Below are 25,000 nucleotides of genomic sequence, written 5' to 3'. Positions count from 1 at the left end.
TAATTAATTTTGTGTTTCCTGAAGCTGTGGTAGCTTCATGAATGTATTTTATCCGTCAAACTCCCCCATCAAAGTCAGGGGGCTGGGCTAACACAAATCTAGTCCAATGATTGCTTTGGTCGGAAGCCTGGAACTCTTGAGTTTTTCAAAACATGGCGGCTAAGGAGGATTTACTAGTACTCTTTCCACTTTAAAAGTTTTAAAGTTTGCAGAATATGTGGAAGCAAGACCTGCTGACCTAGGGCAGGTTGCAGTTAAAGTAGAGGAATTTATTGAAGTTGTCAGAGTTATTTCCGCACTTTCAGAACAAGATATCGACCAGTACTCCTCAGCTTCTCTAGATCAAAGTGTTCCACAGACCAATCAGGTGTTAGGATCCGCCCACTCACTTTGACGGCTGACTTTAACAGATAAAATAAATAAATAATTAAATTGTGAATTAATTAAATGAATAAATACTGAAGTTAATAATTAATCAATTAGTACAAGCATAATATTAATAATGAATAACCTTTAATACTCCTTTTCGGACATGTTGTAATGAGAAATTAAAATATGCGTAATATATGGTGTAGTATATAGTAATTGTGTACATGTTGGAAATAAAAACTCAACTCAAACTTAACTAATTAATAGTATGGTTGATAAATACAATTTTGTATTGAATTGACTTTAGACACTTAACACATTGATTTGTTTAATTCCAATTTTAATGAATTAACGACACATTTATGTAATTAAAGATGTATTTATTTATTTTATTGAGCCTCCATATTAGTGGAGAACGTTTGGACAGCCCTGTTATAAATAAGGGATGAGGAAATACTGGAGTTGCTTCATAATACATTTCACTACCACCCCTTGAAGTACAAAGTCGTATTACAAGATGAAGAATGAGTAGCCTCAAAATTTAGGATGGAGCCCAAATGTAATCACAGAGTTTTAAGTGTCACCTTCACGTGGTCTTCACCAGCTGCTGAAGGACTTCCCGGATGAGCTGCGCTCGGACATCACCATGCACCTGAACAAGGAGATCCTGGAGCTGTCTCTCTTTGCCTCAGCCAGCCGGGGTTGCCTGAGATCGCTGTCGCTGCACATCAAGACGACCTTCTGCGCTCCTGGAGAGTACCTCCTCCGAGAGGGCGACGCTCTGCAGGCCATCTTCTTCGTGTGCTCTGGGAGCATGGAGGTCCTGAAGGACGGCATGGTTTTGGCCATACTTGGTAAGATAACAAAAATACCTTGATGTGTGATATACAGTGAACCAGGGGAGTCCAAAATTTTTGCCTGGGGGCCCGCATTGGGCTGCAAAAATTTGGCTCGGGGCCGAAAGCTGTCTGCATGAAAAATGACATATATATATATATATATATATATATATATATATATATATATATATATATATATATATATATATATATATATATATATATATATATATATATATATATATATATATACATATGTTTATACATATATATATATATGTGTATGTCTGTATGTATGTGTATATATATGTATATATATGTATGTATGTGTATATATATATGTATGTATGTATGTATGTATGTATGTATGTGTATATATATGTATGTATGTATGTATGTATGTGTATATATATGTATGTATGTATGTATGTGTGTATATATATATATATATATATATATATATATATATGTATGTATGTATGTGTATATATATGTATGTATGTATGTATGTGTATATATATGTATGTATGTATGTATGTGTGTATATATATATATATATATATATATATATATATACACAAATACATGTGTATATGCTGTATGTGTGTGTATATATACATATACGTGTGTGTAAGTGTATATTTGTGTGTGTGTGTGTGTATATATATATATATATAATGTGTGTGTGTGTATACTGTATATGTTTATATATATATACATGTGTGTGTGTATATATATGTGTATATATGTATATGTATATATATATGTATATACATATATGTATGTATGCATATATGTGTATGTGTGTGTATATGTTGTGTATACAGTATATATATGCATGTATATGTGTGTGTGTGTGTGTGTATATATGTGTATGTGTATACATATATGTATATGTATATATATTTTATATACCCTATACATATGTGTGCATATTATAATCATATAATGGATGTATAATTATTATTAGAATTGAATAATAAGAGTACAATAGAATAATACGAGTATGTGAAAGTTCAACTCCTTTTTACCTTTGTGATGGCCTCCTAAAAGTTTTGTAATCAGAAATATCAAGCAGCTAAAATGCACCAAACGTAGATAGATGTGGAGATGTTTTTTTGCATTTTGTCCATCATGTCTTGTAATAGATGTTTTTTGTACTATACATACATACGTACATAATAACTACAAAGTTCAGTGAGCAGGTTGTGTTATGTGTGACCATGTTTGTTGACTTTTTGTGCTGGTTGAATTTGTTTGGTCCACAATGACTAGGGAAGGTTGTTTAATTTGGGTCATATAGGTATACTCTCTGCTGTGGCCTCAAGAAAGATGAGTCATTTACGTTGTCCACAAGGTACTGACAAATTAGCACCTATCAGATCGTCAGATATTTAAATTTAATATGTAAACACCCTGCCCGGCCAGATTGCTTGTTGAACTTGTGCAGTGAGGCGGGCCAAATTGAAGTCACCGGCGGGCCGCAATTGTCCCACAGGCCGTAGTTTGGACGCCCCTGCACAATTACAGTCGGCTGTTGCTTAGGTAAATAAACGTCCCAGCTATAATTAGAGCATGTCTTTATTGTGATGCAATTTCTTTTTGATAATAGAAAAGCACAGTTTCAAATGAGCGGGCTCCTCATTAATGAGCTGCTTAAAATGCAACTCTGCTAAAATGAAGGTGTTTGTATGTACAAAAAAGTAATTATGATGACTGTAAAATGTTTTTAATGAGTGGAAAAGTCAATAGGATGCATGAATAGATGAAAACTTGGTTGCGCTAAGTAAGACTCAAAAAGTTATTTGTTAAAAAACAAAGCCTACAGTATTTATAAGTCTATGAATGTTGTCATTCATCCAGTCATTGTCATCTCAGGGCATTCTATCGATGGCAACTGGACTGTTTGGTTTGTTTTGGAAGACATTTCATCCAAGCAGGCTTCATCAGTTCGTGGTCCTAGACTTAGATTGGTCAGATATAGTCTGAATCCTAGTATTTATAAGAAATGTTTCAATTCACAGAACTCATCTGAAACACGTAGATTCCCGTGATGTGTACAAAAATCTGCTGCAAGAAAAAAATCTAACGAATACGTGTGACGTGTGCTGGAAGAGGCAGAGAAGGTCGAGGAAAACACAAAAATAAATAAATAATAATTCAAGCGAAGAGCAGCGGTAATGGAGGTCGGATCTTGTCTTGTTAATGTTGACATTTTAGTGCTGCCTCGTCAAGACTGACCCACGGCATAGGCTCAAATGTTTCAAATCATCCATCCATCCATCCATCTTCTTCCGCTTATCCGAGGTCGGGTCGCGGGGGCAACAGCCTAAGCAGGGAAGCCCAGACTTCCCTCTCCCCAGCCACTTCGTCCAGCTCTTCCCAAGGGATCCCGAGGCATTCCCAGGCCAGCCGGGAGACAGTCTTCCCAACGTGTCCTGGGTCTTCCCCGTGGCCTCCTACCGGTCGGACGTGCCCTAAACACCTCCCTAGGGAGGCGTTCGGGTGGCATCCTGACCAGATGCCCGAACCACCTCATCTGGCTCCTCTCCATGTGGAGGAGCAGCGGCTTTACTTTGAGCTCCTCCCGGATGGCAGAGCTTCTCACCCTATCTCTAAGGGAGAGCCCCGCCACCCGGCGGAGGAAACTCATTTCGGCCGCTTGTACCCGTGATCTTGTCCTTTCGGTCATAACCCAAAGCTCATGACCATCGGTGAGGATGGGAACGTAGATCGACCGGTAAATTGAGAGCTTTGCTTTCCGGCTCAGCTCCTTCTTCACCACAACGGATCGATACAACGTCCGCATTACTGAAGACGCCGCACCGATCCGCCTGTCGATCTCACGATCCACTCTCCCCTCACTCGTGAACAAGACTACGAGGTACTTGAACTCCTCCACTTGGGGCAGGGTCTCCTCCGCAACCCGGAGATGGCACTCCACCCTTTTCCGGGCGAGAACCATGGACTCGGACTTGGAGGTGCTGATTCCCATCCCAGTCGCTTCCCACTCAGCTGCGAACCGATCCAGTGAGAGCTGAAGATCCTGGCCAGATGAAGCCATCAGGACCACATCATCTGCAAAAAGCAGAGACCTAATCCTGCAGCCACCAAACCAGAACCCCTCAACGCCCTGACTGCGCCGAGAAATTCTGTCCATAAAAGTTATAAACAGAATCGGTGACAAAGGGCAGCCTTGGCGGAGTCCAGCCCTCACACAAACGTGTCCGACTTACTGCCAGCAATGCGGACCAAGCTCTGGCACTGATCGTACAGGGAGCGGACCGCTACAATAAGACAGTCCGTTACCCCATACTCTCTGAGCACTCCCCACAGGACTTCTCGAGGGACACAGTCGAATGCCTTCTCCAAGTCCACAAAACACATGTAGACTGGTTGGGCAAACTCCCATGCACCCTCAAGGACCCTGCCGAGAGTATAGAGCTGGTCCACAGTTCCACGACCAGGACGAAAACCACACTGTTCCTCCTGAATCCGAGGTTCGACTATCCGGCGTAGCCTCCTCTCCAGTACACCCGAATAGACCTTACCGGGAAGGCTGAGGAGTGTGATCCCACGATAGTTAGAACACACCCTCCGGTTCCCCTTCTTAAAGAGAGGAACCACCACCCCGGTCTGCCAATCCAGAGGTATTGCCCCCGATGTGCACGCGATGCTGCAGAGTCTTGTCAACCAAGACAGCCCCACAGCATCCAGAGCCTTAAGGAACTCCGGGCGGATCTCATCCACCCCCGGGGCCTTGCCACCGAGGAGCTTTTTAACTACCTCAGCAACCTCAGCCCCAGAAATAGGAGAGCCCACCACAGATTCCCCAGGCACTTCTTCCTCATAGGAAGACGTGTTGGTGGGATTGAGGAGGTGTTCGAAGTATTCCCTCCACCGATCCACAACATCCGCAGTCGAGGTGTTTCAAATCAATGATATGAATTTAGGCTCATTTGTTTAAAGTTCCTGGGAGGAGTTTGTCAAAGTATGACCGTAGGGATGGGCGATACGGCCTCAAATGCATATTGCGATATGTATTGCAGCCTCCTGCGATAACCATGCATATATTTTGTATGTAAATGATAATAAAACCATTTTAAAAAGGGTTACAAAGGCTCCTAATTTCGGTGCTGACATAAGCAGTAACATATTTTGTCATTTTTGGTTGCATTATTTTGTCAAAACTATTATTAATCTACTTGCTAATTTATCTGATTACTTTCTGTTGTAACATGTTTCTATCGACACTTCTGTTCAAATGTAATAAGCACTTATTCCTCTGGTGTTTGGATACTTGACATTAGTTTTGGGTATGAATCCAATACCAAGTTTTCAAAGTATTCATCATACTGATGCTGATACTTTAAAATGTTCAAAATCAATAAGTAACATTTTTGGATCACAATTATAATTAGACAAAAACACAGGATGGCGGTGTAACAAAATCAGTTAAATATTGAAATCATTTTCTAATATTGGCTCTGAGTTTAATCATTTTGATTTTTGCCCTCAAAGCCTTCCTGTGTTGAGGGACTTATTTGCTGAGTTTGTAAACAAGTACAAAAAAAACCAAATATTTTTATATGATAAAAAAATATCGATATAACCACTATAGTATCCACCATATCCTGATGCTTCACTTCCCCCTACTATCCTTACTGTCGAGACTGTATCGATCCGCCCAGCTTTGTTTACATTCTCGAGCCCTAGCTTAGCAGTTAGCGCTTAGCATAGGGGGTTTAGTGTGGCATGTTTACCTATTCTTCGTCCTCCAGTGATAATGTTACTTGTAAGTAACATAGTTTTTGCCGCTGTGGAGGCGAGGATTGCTGGCCTAAAAGTGGCTTTGCACTGTGGAGGGACGTTAGCGGCAAGCGAGAATGTTACATTGCATTGAGGACATGTTCATTTCGCTCGTCGCTGTCAAATCTGCAAAGCACAGCTAGAATGTGCCATCGACATGCATTGTCACCATATAACAATAGTTTGCAACCTTATAGGACTTGATTTTGGACCACAAAGGCTGACATTTACATGTTAGTTTGTTTGCCAACACGGGTTCTTAAAACTTTTTTGTGCATCCTGTCGTCATTGAGTTCCCCAGCAAATTTAGTGAAGATCAGTGAAACTGGTGGCAGGGGGGCGCTACTGAGTTAGTTTTAAATGGGAGCAAAGAGACGTCTCAAAGCGAAATGGATGAAGGGAAACATAATTTAATGTCAACAGAGGAGGAAAACATTAGCTGACACTTCATTAATATAAGTAACAGCGGTTATTGTCTTATGTTGTGACTTCCAGGTGGCATAAAACATGTTCATGGTGACAAAGGCTTGCGTATTATGAAGAGCTGGTGTGTTTGTAGCATTAGACTCAGGAAGAATTGATGAACCTGTCAACATTAATATTGCATTTTATGTCATTATTTATCATGAAGAGAAATGCGGATTTATGTGCTCTTTCTTGCTTTGTGACAGCTACCAAAGAGAACATTATTCACCTCTTCGAAATGAATTGTCTATGTCTTCCTCTGAGCAGGTAAAGGGGATCTGATCGGAGCGAACCTGTCCTTAGACGACCGAGTGATAAAAACCAACGCGGACGTGAAAGCTCTCACCTACTGTGACCTGCAGTGTATTCATCTGAAGGGTCTTTACGAGGTGCTGGACCTTTACCCGGAGTACTCGCACCACTTTGTCCAGGACATCCAGCAAGATCTCACATACAACCTGAGGGAGGGACAAGAGACACACGTGAGTCCGACTCCTCAACCATAGTTTTTTTATACAGTAAAAATGTGTTATGTAGTTTTTTTTTGTTTTTTTTATCGGCAAGGAGTTACACTACCGTTCAAAAGTGTGGGGTCACCCAAACAATCTTGTGGAATAGCCTTCATTTCTAAGAACAAGAATAGACTGTCGAGTTTCAGATGAAAGTTCTCTTTTTCTGGCCATTTTGAGCGTTTAATTGACCCCACAAATGTGATGCTCCAGAAACTCAATCTGCTCAAAGGAAGGTCAGTTTTGTAGCTTCTGTAACGAGCTAAACTGTTTTCAGATGTGTGAACATGATTGCACAAGGGTTTTCTAATCATCAATTAGCCTTCTGAGCCAATGAGCCAATGAGCAAACACATTGTACCATTAGAACACTGGAGTGATAGTTGCTGGAAATGGGCCTCTATACACCTATGTAGATATTGCACCAAAAACCAGACATTTGCAGCTAGAATAGTCATTTACCACATTAGCAATGTATAGAGTGTATTTCTTTAAAGTTAAGACTAGTTTAAAGTTATCTTCATTGAAAAGTACAGTGCTTTTCCTTCAAAAATAAGGACATTTCAATGTGACCCCAAACTTTTGAACGGTAGTGTATGTGACATCTCTCAGCCAATCAGTGAGAACCGCTAGTGGTAATAATAAAACATATATATATATTTTTTTTTAAAATACTAAAAAATAGGGCTGTGAATCTTTGGGCACTACACGATTTGATTCGATTCTTGGGGGTAATGATTTGATTCAGAATCGATTCTCGGTTTAAAATCTATACTTTTTTTTTATAAATTAACTACATTCCTCTATAAAATAGATAAACAGCTCTAATAAATGTATGTCTGCTTAAAAGAAAACTGCTTTTGTTTAATGAAATTGAATAAAGTCAAACACAAATAAGGCAAGAAGAGAAGTATCCCACACTAAATGTGTATAGTAGATATGATCATCCAACATCTGGGGGTGTCAAAGTCAAGGCCTGCGGGCCAGATCCGGACCGCAAATTAATTATCTTGGCCCCCGGGATGATATTTGATTAGTATTAGAACCGGCCCGCAGGCCACAGCCACCTGCTGCTGTTTTGCACGCACCAATCTCCGTCAGTGTTGGCGCTAGGAATTTTCAAAATGGGGTCCTAGGGACCCCATCAAGTCATAAAAATGGGGTCCCACAGTACATTTTTGGGGTCTCACTGTTTTGTAACCGTTTTGAAAACAAATGATAAATGTATGCATTATCCTGTTATAACTCACATTCTATATAGTGTTTTAGAAAAAGGTTGTCATAAACGTTACTTCATTCATTAAAAAAAATAATACAAACGAAAATAAATTTTTATGCATATGTAAATGTATTCAGTTATAAACATTCATTCACTTTCTTCTTTCCTTCATAGATCTCAACTTTACCGCTGCCAGCATTTTTTTCTATATTTTCAGAATGTGTTTGTTCTATTTTTGGCCAAAGTAAGACAAAGAAAACAATCTGAAATTGTCTTAATTTTTTTGTTTTAATGCCATGATTTTAATAGTCTGGCCCACGTGTGCACAGATTTTCCTCCATGAGCTAAAATGAGTTTGACACCCCTGATCTACATCAACATTATGATTTGTCTGAGTGGCTGGAGAGGACAGATTAAATCGATTTTTTATATCGATTAAGAATCGCAATTAATTCAAAAATAGATTTGTTTTGACACCCCGACAAAAAAATAAAGGTTAACTTGTACGCCATACTGAAATCAATGGATAATTACATTTGTTTAAAAATATTGTAGCCTTCGCTGAAAGTCGCTTATAAATGAAATGCATTGGAGTGGAGGGGTAAGTGGGGATGTTGTACTAGTGGGGATGTTGTACTTGGGGCCGACACACAGGGGGACCCTAGCATTTTGTAAAGTTTGATGATTTTTTCTGTCGTTTAAATATGTTAGGTATAAAAAATGCATTTTATGTCAATGTAAACTCAATATAGCCGTGAAAGTTCAATAGTAAGATTGTTTCAATCATATTGAGAACGTCTAAGATTACCTTGAATACAAAATAGTTTATTCCACATGGATAGGCACTTCACTCAACACAGATATCACAATGCCATCAAAGCTCACCTTTAAGCATTCTCACTCTGCACCAACATTTTAGAACCAGAATGATTTCCTCAAAGGAAGGTAAGATATGATCAATCTATTTGTGGCAGCATGGGAAAAAGTAATGTACACAATTCACTTTTGCGTCTCATTGCACATAACTGTGGTGCGTTCAAGGACCCTCAATTAAAATGACAGAGTTTTTAAAGACAGGGGGAGACTTAACCCCCAAGAGATGCATTAATCACAAAATAATCCTAATAATAATAATGATGTATTATAATGATTTGTATTATCCACTTTTAACTATTATCAACAAATGTCTGCTTTACACTCTGAAGTAAAGGAACATTTGACATATTTATAATCATGACAAGTTTTATAATTATTCAAAATGATATTCTGGCCTCTTTATATTAGATTTGTTGGCACGTGTTTGTAAAAAAACAATTTTTTTTTAACTAAACTAAATTGTTTAGGGGGATTTATCCACATACGTTCTAGACATGTTAATCCTATCTTTAAAAAGATATGCTATTGTTTAGTGCATGTAAACATATACAGAGTGTGTGCGTGTGTATGGGTAGGTTCAGGGTGTGATGTGGGGGGCCTTCAAGAGTCTTGTGTATGAGGCCCCAAATGTGTTGCTATATGGCGCTTCACATGAAGTTTTACCGCAAATATGTTCCTTGCGGCTTCCTGCTCAGTCTCTGATAAATCCCACTGGCTAACGTGGCTCGCAGCGTTAGTCCTTGTCTTAAAAAGTGTTTTGGGTTTGAATCCCAACCAGACGTTAGGATGGAAGGTTATTAATGTATGTTTTTATGATAAACCAAAAATTAAATACATTTGTTTTAGTACTAAACATGCATCCAATTAATTTCAAGATTAATTTAAAAAGTGTCAAGACGGTTAGAATTCTAAGGTGCCAAGTTTCATTCCATTTTTATTTTTATTTCATTTACTCAATATTGAATAAAATAATTGATACAACATTAGAATACATCATGAATAAAAAGGAGCAGAAAGAAATATATAATATCTGCCCCCGAGTCACACAAATACCATATTAGCTATTCTACTCAGAAAACTATACAGGCCATTAGCAGGAGCTGCTGGTCTTGAACCCCAAGATGTGGAGATGGCAGGCGTAGCGCAGGAAAACATGATTTAAATGTCAAAAAACAAATGATGCAACTGGTAAGTGCACATGCAGGGGAAACAGGCAACAGGATACAGAAAAACAATCATCGAGCCCTGACTGGAGGGCGAGGCAGGTATAAATAGTAGCCTGATTGGCAACTGCAACCAGGTGTGCCAGGCTGCCAGGTGAGGGAAACGAGCGCTCAAGGAGACATGCAGAAAATTGAACCAAAATAAGAGTGCTGACAGGAAATAAACACCTTTGAAGTTAGTTAAGGCCCTGATTATTAATACTTTTGAAAAAAATTAAAAATCTACTAGTAGAGAAAAACTAATATTTTGAGCGATTACATTTTTGATCTAAATATAACCCTGACCTTAGCTGTAAATTACACTGAAATGACATCAACTATTAAAGAACTATATGTTTAAACTGATGTTGTTGTTGTTGTGCTGGGACTCTTCACCCGTGAGCGTACTCCGGTTAGGGAATAAGGACACCGTTTTACTTTTTAACTTCTTCTTTATATATTGCTTTGTAGCAGCAGCAGCTAAGCACACTCTCACATACACACTGTTCAACACATTGCCCGAAGGACCCCGGAAAAGTAAACATAGCTGCCCGGTAAACTGCCTGACTCAAAACAGACGTAACTTAAAAGTGCATGACTACAATAATAGCTTGTTTACGTCAACAATAATATAGTCAATTATATTCAACAATTATCATATTAAATAGGGAACTTTCTCTTAATCTTCTGACAAAGGGAATTTATAACATCAACTGTATGTTGGATATTCTGCATCTAATTGAAAGAACCTGAGCTAGAAAATGTTGCATTGGAAGACATTTAAATAAGAACATACAGGACTATTTTGCAGTTTGAATGAGTATTATTCAGTCAGTGTAGCCTACACTAATCAGGACAAATTAAAAGAGCCGTTTGTGAATCGTGTGGAAAACATGTCTAATAGAATGGAGCTAAATTGATGGATTGATTTCAAACACTGCTTCATGCACTCCATGAGGCGAGATGCTGCTGAGCTCATTTCAAATGTGAAGTGTGCCTCTGCTGATTTGGGGGGACTTAAATCTCTTTACTGTCGTTACTGCCTGAATTCACACCTTCAAATCTGTGGTAGAAATTAAAAGAATGAAACATTATAAAAGCCCTGGCGACAATTATGTCATCACTATGAGACTTAGAGGATGTTCATTCAGTTTAATTTTGTAGAAAACAGACATGACACACACACACACACACAACTGCAGTCCTTTCTTCAGGAAAGACTACAATAAATCAAGAAAATAAATGGTGATAGTCAGTAACGGTTTCCTTTTTAGATCAAGCAGAGTGAAACAAAGATGGAATCATGAAACACACACACACAAAACACACAATCAGAGACAGTCAGGCACCAATGCGGCGGTATCATAAGATTGAATATACAATCTATTAAAGAGTTAAACAATAGTCAATATACCAGTGTGCAGCTTTTTAAACATCACAAAATGCTTTTTTTCTTTTAGAGGAAGTTAGATTTGGTCTTTTGTTGTTTGTTTTCATTGCTGTTATTTTAACTGTTTTTTTAAATACATAAACAAGGTTAATTGTTGTTTTTTTTTAGCACTTTGCCTTTCTTTTTTTTTAAATGGACATTTTATTAGTCATTTTATTGTTTGTAAGCTGAATGAGCAGCACAGTTACAGTATGAATACATATTTATGAATTAATTAGTCATCTCTTGTTTGTAAGCACATGCCTAAAATAACTTAATCTGCATTAGAAGTCGATGGAAAAATTAGAACCATTAAATATGTGTACGTACGCTTTATTATCTGATTAGTTGACTAATCGTTGACTAATCGACTATCAAAATAATCGTTAGTTGCAGTGTGTTATCTGCTTTTTTTTACAAAATGTAATAATTGAATGAACATCCTACAAATCTGGTGATTTCATTTTTTTTTTTTATTGTGGCTTGTAGATGGTATCTCAACTCAACATGGTTTATTTGTGTTACTATCAATAACAAACAACAAACTCCGTAGATAAAGTAAGAACACATGACATAATACTATGATTGGACCTAAAAGTAGCACAGTGTTTTTCAATGTGTGCCAATGATGGATGTGTGAGAGTAAGTGGGAGTCGGGGGGGGTGGTGCACTTGAGGAAGTGTTGTTGCTGTAATTACAGTCAGTCAGGATCGAGTGTGCGTTCTTTTTGTTGTGTAACCCCCACACACACAAACACACACCACTGGCCCACATGCACACGCTAACAAACTACAACAGCGCTTTAAAGAGGGGAAGGTATTGAACTGTGAGGTAAGTGTATCACGACAAGTTGAAATGAGGGTGCAGTTCACTTTGGAGTGTGTGTGTGCGTGTGTGTGCTTTCACATTTTGTTATGTTTCAGCCTTATTCCAAAATTATATAGATTCATTTTGTCCTCAGAATTGTGCAGATAATAGCCATAATGACAAGGTAAAACAGTTTTTTATTAAATTATTTAATATTTAAAAATCACTTGCACCCCCCGCAACCCCGAAAGGGACAAGCGGTAGAAAATGGATGGATGTACATAAGTATTGAGAACCTTTGCTCAATACTTAGTTGATGCACCTTTGGCAGAAATTCCAGCCTCAAGTCTTTTTGAATACGATGCCACAAGCTAGGCACATCTATCTTTAGGCACGTTCTCTCATTCCTCTTTGCAGCATCTCTCAAGCTCCATCAGGTTGGATGAAGTGTTGCTTTTCATCCAGAATGTCTCTGTACTTTGTTGCATTCATCTTAGTCTAGTCAGGGAAGTGACAAAGAACGGTGTGGCTCAGTGGTTAACAGTGTGGGCTCTCATTAAAGGCAGACTGAAATGAATTTGTTTTATTTAAACGGGAATAGCATATCCATTCTATGTGTCATACTTGATCTTTTCGCGATATTGCCATATTTTTGCTGAAAGGATTTAGTAGAGAAAATCGACGATAAAGTTTGCAACTTTTGCTCGCTGATAAAAAAAAAAACCTTGCCCCTACCTGAAGTAGCGTGACGTCACAAGCGGTAGTGCTGCTCACAATTCCCCGTTGTTTACAATGGAGCGAGAGATATTCGGAGCAAGAAAGCGACGATTACCCAATTAATTTGAGCGAGGATGAAAGATTTGTGGATGAGGAAAGTTAGAGTGACGGACTAGAATGCAGTTCAAGAGATATCTTTTTTCGCTCTGACCGTAACTTAGGTACAAGCTGGCTCATTGGAATCCACACTCTCTCCTTTTTCTATTGTGGATCACGGATTTGTATTTTAAACCACCTCGGATACTATATCCTCTTGAAAATGAGAGCCAAGAAGGCGAAATGGACAAAATAACAACAAAATAAATAAATCCCTGACTGGAAGGATAGACAGAAGATCAACAATACTACTATCAGGAGACACCGAACCAAACACTGGACATGTAAATACTCGGTTAATGCTGTGCCGCCTGTCGAAGCCTGGCAATGCTGTTGCTAACGACGCTAACTTAGCAACGGGACCTCGTCAGAGCTATGATAAAAACATTAGCGCTCCAACTACGCCAGCCAGCCCTCATCTGCTCATCAACACCCGTGCTCACCTGCGTTCCAGCGATCGACGATGCGGTCGGCGGCCCGGAGACGTAGGAAGTCAAGGTGAGGTCGCCGGCGCTAGCGTCTGCTATCCAACAAAGTCCTCCTTGTTGTGTTGCTACAGCCAGCCGCTAATACACCGATCCCACCTACAGCGTTCTTCTTTGCAGCCTCCATTGTTCATTAAACAAATTGCAAAAGATTCACCAACACAGATGTCCAGAATACTGTGGAATTTTGTCGAAGAAAACAGAGCTCTGTGTATTGTGTCCAATAGGGTCCAAACACTTGCATGGACCTCGCGACGTCACGCGCATACGTCATCCTCCAAAGGCGTTTTGAACCGGAAGTTCCCCGGGAAATTTAAAATTGCACTTTATAAGTTAACCCGGCCGTATTGGCATGTGTTGCAATGTTAAGATTTCATCATTGATATATAAACTATCAGACTGCATGGTCGGTAGTAGTGGCTTTCAGTAGGCCTTTAAGGAGTACTGGGTTCAAATCTTTGTTATATATAATATAGCTTATTTTTTATGTTGTTTTTTATAATCCAATTACAATGAACCTATTTTAATTATTCAACCCAGCAGAGCTCAGTGGTCAACGTCCTCAAATATTAACTTTTTACTCCTATTACCACTCAGCTCAGGAATTACACTCACACACTCTCTGACACACTTCTCATCCACAACATCCAGGATAGCTCAGCGGTTAAGATTGTTGGCGTGGAATGATGGGTGCTTGGTTCGAATCCCACTCTGGTTGACAGTATTTTGTTCTACATCCATCATACTTTACTGAGCAAGGTGTCCTCGATTACATTTATGTATGGAACAAAATCTTCTCTTCTCAACACCCAGGATAGCCCAGTGGTTAAGACTGTTGACTTGGAATGAAGGGTGGTGGGTTCAATCCCAGTTGGGTCCATTTGTACCTTACATAACTTTGGCTGAAGGCATCAAGGTGACATATATTGTGGCTTTGTCACTGTGCCTTTGCGATGTTAATATAAAATAATTATTCAATTAACTTTTTTTTTTATCCAATTACAATTAACCTATTTTATTTTAATTGTACCCAGGAGAGCTCATTGGTCAACGCTATTTATTATTAACTTTCTACTCCTATTCCCACCCACCTCAGGAATTACACTCACACACTCAGTCGCACACACACACACACACTCACACGCACACACACACACACACTCACAGGTAACCCCTGAGGTGTCATCATTGACTATTTGACAATTTATTTTTGATTATTATTATCTTTAGCATTTACTTGATTTTTAACTATATGTAAATTAAGGAACGAGCACATAACATTACTCAGTGTATGTCGTCTTGACGCCATACAGCCAAATTACTGATTACTTGTCTGGGGTTTGAACCAAGTACCCTTGTATTGGGAGCCCACAGTGTTGACCATTGAGCTATACCGGGTCCCACCAAGTTGTGAGTTTCGCTCATGTACAAATGCAATCAGTAAACTATGATAAGGTGAGACAAAAAAACTAGGACTTCCATGTCACGGATTTGAATCCAGTACTAATGAATGCAAGGCAGCAGTCTTAACCATTGAGCTATTCTGGCTTCTGTTGTGAGAAGACCCCCGAAGTAGGAAACTACGAATGAGGTGAAATAAAACCTAGAACAAAATGGGATTTGAACCAAGTACCCCTGTATTGGGAGCCCACAGTGTTGACCATTGAGCTATACTGGATCCTATGAAGGCCTGATTTTTGCTCATATACAAATGCAATCAGTGAACTAGAGACGCATTTAAGTCCCATCTTAAAACTCATTTGTATACTGTAGCCTTTAAATAGACCCCCGTTTTAGACCATCTGCCGTTTCTTTTCTGCTCTGCCCCCCTCTCCTTCGTGTAGAAGGGGGGCACCGCCTCGGTGACCACAGGTGACGCACTAGCTATCTAAAGTCGGGACCCCCCCACCTCATCTGTGCATCAGTTGGGGACGTCTCTGCGCTGCTGACCTGTCTCCACTTAAAATGATCTCTTGCTGGCCCCACTATGGACTGGACTCTCACACTATTATGCTAGATCTACTATGGACTGGACTTTCACACTATTATTCTAGATCCACTCGACGTTTAAATTGACCTCTATCATAGTTCAATCAATCAATCAAAGTTTATTTATATAGTGAAACAAAAAAGCCTTGCTTCTAAATCATGGATTTGAACGCAGTACTACTGACTGAGAGGCAGCAGTCTTAAACCATTGAGCTATCCTGGGTACCTCTAATATCTGGTTTTCGCTCATATAATAAAATAAAAAACCCTGAACTTGAACCCAGTACTATTGACTGAGAGGCAGCATCCCTAACCATCGATCTGTTCTGGGTCTTGATATAGATGGAGTGTGGCTCATTCACTAATGTAAATATATATATATATATATATATATATATATATATATATATATATATATATATATATATATATATATATATATATATATATATATATATATATATATATATATATGTATATATATATATATATGTATATATATATATATATATTTATATATATATATATATATATATATATATATATATATATATATATATATATATATATATATATATATATATATATATATATATATATATATATATATATACACATTGGGGCTGCAACTAACAACTAATTTGATAATCGATTAATAATCGGATAAAAGAGACAAACTGCATTTCAATCCTTTCCAGTGTTTTATTGAAGAAGAAAAACAGCACACTGGCACCATACTTATTTTGATTATTGTTTCTCAGCTGTTTGTAAATGTTGCAGTTTATAAATAAAGGTTTGTAAAAATAAATATATATATATATTTTTAAAGTAGCCTCTGCGTATGCGCATAGCATAGATCCAACGACTCAATGACTAAATTAATCGCCAACTATTTTTATAATCTATTTTAATCGATTAGTTGTTGCAGCCCTAATATATATATATATAAGTGTTGTCAAACGATTACTTTTTAATCACACTTTTGAATTTTGATTAATCGCAGTGAAAATATATACTTGCAGGATTTAAATAAACTTTTAAAATACACACTATTTTGACACAAATGGTGTTTTATTCTCAAAGTGTCATATACAAACATTTTTAAATGTTTTGCATAACTGCAAATCATTGATTTGCTCAAAACCTGGTGACGGTAGAGTAAGACTTAAGTGCACATTTGGTAATAATTTGCAATAATATAAAGTAGCAAACAACAAGGTACAGATGGACACTAATAGGTAATGTAGCAAACGCACCCATGAACAACTCAACATACTTTATTGCACCATTTACATCTGCATTTACTCTTCCTTTAACCAGTTGTTTAGACAAACAAGCCTATTTACATTTTCAGATGAGAGTGCTGATCTCTTTTTCTGTACAATGTGACCTACCAATGAAAAAAGTATATCACAGGGTACAGTGGAAGCAGGGGCAGCTCGGTATTTTTGTGCAAAATGGGCCAGTTTACTATCGGCACCACTATGTGATGACCACTAATCCAAGGGACATGTGTCAATGTTCACACAAGCCTTAGCCTTGTACCTGTCAAGAACATTGTCTGTGCCTGGTTCCTCGTACTCTGATTCTGACTCTGATCCCATGAGCAAGAGCAACATCTTTTTTGGTGGTGGTTCTTGTTCAGTTTCATCCATGGACCCCTGTGGTTCAAGTGTGCCTTCTTTTAGCATTTTACTCAAAGTTTGCCACACCTCCCCCCTTTCTGCCCGTGGCAAGCACCGAAGGTCCTTAAACCTGGGATCTAAAGCGGTAGCTACTTTTAACCAGGCCAGGTTCAAGTTCCCTTTTCTTTTGTTGAGACCTGTTTTAAATACAGCCTTGAAGCGGAGTATGTAAGCTGGATCAACATCGGACACCTCCATGGTATGCAGAAGATGGCAGAGCGCAGGGAGCACAACAGAACAGGACACATACTTTTCCCTGCCAAGGAGCTCTGTGATGTACCTAAGGGGCAAAAACAAACACATACCACATAATTAAAAATGGTAAATACTACAAATTAGATTACAAAGAAAGACAATAACACTTTACCTGCAAGGCTCCAAAAGCACCTCCAGGTTTTCCAACTCAGTGGTTCCTTGTTGTGCTGGATCCGCTTGATCTTTGCCAGAGTTGAATTCCAGCGTACCTTCTCCTTCATGCCATGTTGTGCTTTCAACTCCGATGTATTAGCAGGGCTGTGACATTATCTTCATTAGCCAAACTGCTTTGTGTTTTATTTTGATATCAAAGTAAACACCAGGTTTTTTTTTACATTACTTGTGTTTTTTTCATGTCACAATGGTAATACTTCAAAACCATTCATGTGACACATCATTTTCTTAATGTGTTATTGTGTATAGTTAATTCCTATACAACATTTTTCTGCTCAAACTCGTAATGGATCTGTCCCGATACAGCATCTACATGTACATATAAATGTACATAACTTGAATAGATAATTTAAAAAAACCTCCCTCTTTAAAAATGTAAAAATAGAGATAAAGGCATCATGTAATGACAAAAAGCTGACAAGTTGATATTCTTAAAGACTTAATAAAAAATAATATTTGTCTTTCGATATATGGATAACGTTTAGCTATAGTATTTTTATTAGACATTACAAATGACAAGATGGTAATCATGATTTCAATATTGATAACAATAAGCTTAATTATTACTTTGGCCATAATTGGCAGCCCTAGATCTCATACATGAACACTATTTTTATCTACAGTATATGGACAAAAAGTGCAGTTACGTCTTATGGCCATCAGGTGCCATCTTTCAATATTATTTTATATATATATATATATATATATATATATATATATATATATATATACATATATATATACTGTATATATATATGCTGATATATATTGAAAATATGAGCCCTCTTTTAAGGCAACACTTGCCTTGATATTAAAAAGTTAAAATTTGAGGCCTGTATATATATATATATATATATATATATATATATATATATATATATATATATATATATATATATATATATATATATATATATATATATATATATATATATATATATATATACAGTATATATATATATATATATATATATATATATATATATGTATGTATATATATATATATATATATATATATATATATATATATATATATATATATACATACACTGTATATATATATATATATATATATATATATACACTGTATATATACATATATATATATATATATATATATATATATATATATATATATATATATATATATATATATATATATATATATATATCTATATATATATATATATATATATATATGTATATATATGTATATGTACACTACCGTTCAAAAGTTTGGGGTCACATTGAAATGTCCTTATTTTTGAAGGAAAAGCACTGTACTTTTCAATGAAGATAACTTTAAACTAGTCTTAACTTTAAAGAAATACACTCTATACATTGCTAATGTGGTAAATGACTATTCTAGCTGCAAATGTCTGGTTTTTGGTGCAATATCTACATAGGTGTATAGAGGCCCATTTCCAGAAACTATCACTCCAGTGTTCTAATGGTACAATGTGTTTGCTCATTGGCTCAGAAGGCTAATTGATGATTAGAAAACCCTTGTGCAATCATGTTCACACATCTGAAAACAGTTTAGCTCGTTACAGAAGCTACAAAACTGACCTTCCTTTGAGCAGATTGAGTTTCTGGAGCATCACATTTGTGGGGTCAATTAAACGCTCAAAATGGCCAGAAAAAGAGAACTTTCATCTGAAACTCGACAGTCTATTCTTGTTCTTAAAAATGAAGGCTATTCCACAAAATTGTTTGGGTGACCCCAAACTTTTGAACAGTAGTGTTTACCATCAATGGTAAAGAAACACTGCCCTACATTACAGTACTGCATTATTCCTGGTGTGGTAGAGCAGTGGTCCCCAACCTTTTTGTAACTGGTCAACGCTTGGGGGGGGGGGGGGGTACCAATTGATCCACTGACCGGTACCGGGCCACGGCCCGGTGGTTGGGGACCACTGTGGTAGAGTGTACCTCAATCGGCATTTTGTTGAAGTACTCCTTGTTGTATATTTGTTGGTCGTGTGATGGGTGATGAGCCAAGAATCTACTGGAATCGTCGAACAAAAAGCTTTATTTGTTTCAGCGAGCCGCAAACTGGAACTGCAGCTTCCAGGAGAAAGATTATGGGCCTTATTACTCTTCTGCTGTCTTCTTGGACAACTGTCCTTAAATACCTTTTACACAAAGACAGTTACTCTTTGTTGTTCTAGCCTTGGGGCCGGCCAGTTTGGACAACACCCAGTTTGTTGCTTGACCAGTCAACCTATTTCCTGTGATTGGTTTGAGTCAGGTGACCTCCAACCCCTATCCTCTACTCCTACTTGTGAGGGCTTCCTACCAGATGTTGCTAATGTCTTTACACTTCCTTCTAAAATCCAAACCTGCATTCCTTTAGGATTCCAATTTCCTGGGGCAAAGAGCCACCACTCTCTGGAGAGCTTGTGATGGACTTTTGAAGCTATCGAAGGGCATATTTCCTTAGTAGTATAATCCTCTAAAGGATTCTGTGACCAAATACAAATACATGTTAGCTCACAATCATACAAGAAAATGGTAAACGCTATAATTTACCACATCCTTATATTAAGTATTGAGCAACATGCTGTTTAATCAATCAAGCTGTTTGATGGGGTTTAGATCAGGGCTCTCAAGTTATTCCTCACCAAACTCTTTTGAGTTGTAAACATTTGGGGGTAATGAAGTGTGTACATTCTGTGTGGCGCCATTATTGATTGTCGATGGCACTTTGACTACATATTCCCTCTGTGCTTGTCTTCCAGGTGAAGGCCAGACTGTCAACATTAACTGCAGATCCTCAGGTACAGTCCCAACACCAGCAGCAAGCTCCTCACACATTGACGGATCAGTTCCAATCTCAGAGCAATAAGTGTTTGAATAAGACATCCTCATCAATGACCGATAATAAACTCATGTGAGACAAAATTATTCCAATATTATAATGTATGCTCAATTAGGCAGTTTTTTTTTCATTAATTCATTTATCTGTGTCGGCTCGCTACCGACAGAAATAGTCGGTCTCTTTATTCCTATATACAGTACAGCATAGTTATTTGGCCCTCGCTAACAGACACTTAAAATCGGGGCTGTCTGAGTAGCTTGAGGTTACAACCCCAGACAGAGAATGGCATCATTAGTCCGAAGCGCTTCTCTTCAATACCCAAGTAACTCCTTTGACATCTGGACAGATGGGTCAACAAACTGAACAACAGACAAACCAACCGTCACAAGCCAATGCCACAAGTACATTCCAGTCCTCCGGGGAACAATCAGAACTGGGCTTCACAATATCTACATGTTGCCTTGGTGCACGTTCGCATTTAAGAACACACAAATATAATAATACGCAGTCATCAAAAATAACAACAGATTGATTGATTGATTGAGACTTTTATTAGTAGGTTGCACAAAGAAGTACATATTCCGTACAATTGACCACTAAATGGTAACACCCGAATTGTTATGTACAGAGAAGGGAAGGAGGCGACAACCAGGGCACAACTGCGGTTCACAAGGTTTATTCAAACCTTTGATGATTACGTGGCGTGTGTATGCTACTCAAAGTGAATGAGTGTAGACTATGTGTAATATTAATAGTGTAAATGTTACCAGGGGTTGTTGTCTGTGAGTGTTGGTTGTATCTTTCGTCGAGTCCAGAGGGGCAAGGCAAAGAGGCAGTTCGTGAACAGGCAAGAGGTCGAGGGCAGGGAGGTCGTGGATCGAGGAAGTCAGTCACTGCGGAAGAAACAAGGGACATGAACAAGGGAGACACGGAGAGAGAGCAAATAGCAAAGCACAGGGGAGGGAATGCCAGACGTGATGCTTACTGGGAAGATTAGCGACGTTCTGGCAAAGGTTCCTCGGGTCCGCTGGTCTTTATGCCGCTCCCCCTCGTCAAGTCCAGCTGTGCTGATAGGTGATTGTTTGCAGGCTTGTTGCTGTGTGGGTGTGTTGTGCTCAGCGCGAGCAGAGGCGTGTCTGAGCATGCTGCCAGCAGAGGGGTTAGCAGAGGTGCCTCCAGCTGCAGAGGAAACGCGGGTTCGACTCCGCGTCATGACACGGATAAGTTTTTCAACTTGTTTAAGTCGGGGTCCACTTAAATTGATTCATGATACAGATATATACTATCAGATATATACTATCATCATAATACAGTCATCACACAAGATAATCACATTGAATTATTTACATTATTTACAATCCGGGGTGTGGGGGTGGGGGTTAGGTTTGGTTGTTATCATCAGTCATCAACAATTAAGAACAGAGAAATGGATATTGGAACAGTGTAGGTCTGACTTGGTAGGATATGTACAGCAAGTAGTGGACATAGAGAGAGAGAGAGAGAGATCAGAAGGCATAAGAAAAAGTATCTGCATTTGATTGTTTACATTTGATTATTAACAATCCGGGGAGGGTGTTAGTTTAGGGTTGTAGCTGCCTGGAGGTGAACTTTTATTGCGGTTTTGAAGGAGGATAGAGATGCCCTTTCTTTTACACCTGTTGGGAGCGCATTCCACATTGATGTGGCATAGATAGAGAATGAGTTAAGACCTTTGTTAGATCGGAATCTGGGTTTAACGTGGTTAGTGGAGCTCCCCCTGGTGTCAGCTGTAGGAGTCATTAACCTTGTGGTTTTTTTCCTTCAGAGTTTGGTCAATCAATATTTGACCGAACAGCCTTCGCCTTCCTCCTATTACGTCGTCATACAGTTTATTATAATGTAATAAACCAGGCAGGTCCAATGGAGATCAATTAATGCTAAACTATCCAAACATACATCTACAAAGTCACCTCCAGTATTAGTCATCCATGTCTAATAATACACAGTGGTACTGTACATTTGGGTGTTGTATTTTGTATGATTCGATTTTTAAGGAACATGTTAGCTAAGTTCTTTGACCCAATTGTTGTGATTGATTGATTGATTGAGACTTTTATTAGTAGGTTGCACAGTGAAGTACATATTCCGTACAATTGACCACTAAATGGTAACACCCGAATAAGTTTTTCAACTTGTTTAAGTCGGGGTCCACTTAAATTGATTCATGATACAGATATATACTATCATATATACTATCATCATAATACAGTCATCACACAAGATAATCACATTGAATTATTTACATTATTTACAATCAGGAGTGTGGAGGGGGGGTGGGGTGGGGGGGATGTATAGCTCAGTGTTAATATTTGAGTAGGCCCCGAACCCCCCGAGGTCAAAAGTTTAGAAACCCCTGCCGTGGCATACGATTGCAAAATAATCCACCATGGGGCCAAAGAAAGTTGCGATAAAGAAGGAATTCACATAATGTATTATGGAAAAAATGTTATTTGTCTGACCTTTTGGAACTAATTACTAACAAAAACCGAGGTACAACTTTTTGTTAATAATAATTAAAAAAAATTCTTTTTCTTTTTTTTTACAATATACAACCCGAGCTACGGTCCAAAAATGACACCCATGTCCTAGACCAACAGAGCACAAGGTGGCAGCACTTTGCTGCATCTTTTGTTCTAATCATGGCATAAATGATATTTTTGTCATGAAAATGCATCCACGCCTTCGAGTGGGCAAGGTCACGCTGAAACGATGAGTAATAATGGCGCTGTAAACAATACTTGACTGTTCCTCTCCATTTGCAGTCAGGTGTGAAGAGAAACGGCCGCCTTTTTCAGGGTTATGCTCCTCTCGCCGAGGCCCAGGGGGAGCACGACAAGGACAAGCGGGAGGAGGATGATTGTCTCTCGTCGGAGCAGAACCGAGTGCGGAACCTCAGGGGCACCGGCGGGTCGTCTCCGGCGGGCGGAAGAAGCGGCGGTCGGAGCTCTGAGACGTCTCGGAGGACAAGCAAGGATATTACACTCCTCACTTTGGACCCTGCCAACCTGAGCCCCAGGTGAGCTGTTCACTGTCCAAGGTGCTGTGGTGAGAATGTAGTAGGCTCCATCCATCCATCCATTTTCTACCGCTTGTCCCTATCGGGGTCGCAGGGGTACTGGAGCCTATCCCAGTAGGCTCCATGTGTGACACAATTAGTGTAGGGAAGAACAAGACCTGGTCATACTCATTCCTGCATTAGACATGAAGCTGAGTATCCTCAAAAGACAATCAACCATCGAGACAACCAGGACCATACCGGGATGATCGTGAAACACCATGGGGTCCGTTGTCACAATCTTATTTTAATGGAGAAATATTTGAAAGAAGGCAAATCAATCAATCAAAGTTTATTTTTATAGCCCTTAATCACAAGTGTCTCAAAGGGCTGCACAAGCCAAAACCACATCTTTGGCTCAGATCCCACATCAGGGCAAGAAAAAACTCAACCCAATGGGAACAACGAGATCTAAAAATGCTGAATCTGAATTCTCATGGCAATTGTCTGTTAGTGTGAAGGTCTACCAGTTGTCCATTCTCGGCAGCGTCATTATTGTCGTATTTTCCAGACTATAAGGCGCACTTAAAATCCTCGTTTTTTTCTCAAAACTCGACAGTGCGCCTTATAACCCGGTGCGCCTAATGTACGGAATAATTCTGGTTTTGCTTACCCACCTCGAAGCAATTTTATTTGGTACATGGTGTAATGATAAGCGTGACCCGTAGATGGCAGTCAAACATAAGAGATATGTGTAGACTGCAGTATGATGGCAATATGACTCAAGTAAACAACACCAACATTTTATATGTTCCATAGAAAATATAGAACATTACACACGGCGCTCAAAAATCTATCAAAATGTTTTAGTACGACTTTGGTAAGCTATGAAGCTGCACTGCTTGATGGATTGTCGGCGCATTAAACATACGAGTATTATTATGGTGTGTGTATAAGGTAAGACATATCTGGCGTTTTGTTTCGCAATATTATGCAAAAGCAACTTTTCTTACCGACACCATAATCGATAAGCTTCTTCTTTTTCTCTATCTTCTTGTTATGGGACATTCATCCTCCGCTTTTGCCATTTCTAATACAAAGTAGTGTAAAGTTCTTACTTATATCTGTCAGTAAACTCGCCATGAAAGCGCTAAAACATAC

At 38.6% G+C, this 25,000-nt stretch overlaps 2 protein-coding genes across 2 annotated transcripts in view; one reads left to right on the top strand and one right to left on the bottom strand.

The window, feature by feature from the left end:
* kcnh8 (potassium voltage-gated channel, subfamily H (eag-related), member 8) overlaps positions 1-25,000 on the top strand; it is a 138,132-nt gene that overhangs the window by 100,939 nt on the left and 12,193 nt on the right. Inside the window, exons 10-13 of the mRNA XM_062029273.1 lie at positions 974-1,223; positions 6,750-6,964; positions 20,726-20,764; positions 23,607-23,860. Of these exons, the coding sequence (XP_061885257.1) occupies positions 974-1,223; positions 6,750-6,964; positions 20,726-20,764; positions 23,607-23,860 (758 nt within the window). The remainder of the gene's footprint in view (positions 1-973; positions 1,224-6,749; positions 6,965-20,725; positions 20,765-23,606; positions 23,861-25,000) is intronic.
* The window catches only part of LOC133635872 (polypeptide N-acetylgalactosaminyltransferase 15-like), a 53,798-nt gene continuing 50,155 nt past the window's right edge, over positions 21,358-25,000 (bottom strand). Inside the window, exon 11 of the mRNA XM_062029280.1 lies at positions 21,358-21,698. The gene's annotated coding sequence lies outside the window, so the exon portion shown is untranslated. The remainder of the gene's footprint in view (positions 21,699-25,000) is intronic.

Source organism: Entelurus aequoreus, linkage group LG20, assembly GCF_033978785.1.
Source record: "Entelurus aequoreus isolate RoL-2023_Sb linkage group LG20, RoL_Eaeq_v1.1, whole genome shotgun sequence".
In the NCBI taxonomy this organism is placed as follows: Eukaryota; Metazoa; Chordata; class Actinopteri; order Syngnathiformes; family Syngnathidae; genus Entelurus; species Entelurus aequoreus.
The sequence above is the reverse complement of the archived record's forward strand: the minus strand, read 5'-3'. Positions and strand labels throughout refer to the sequence as shown.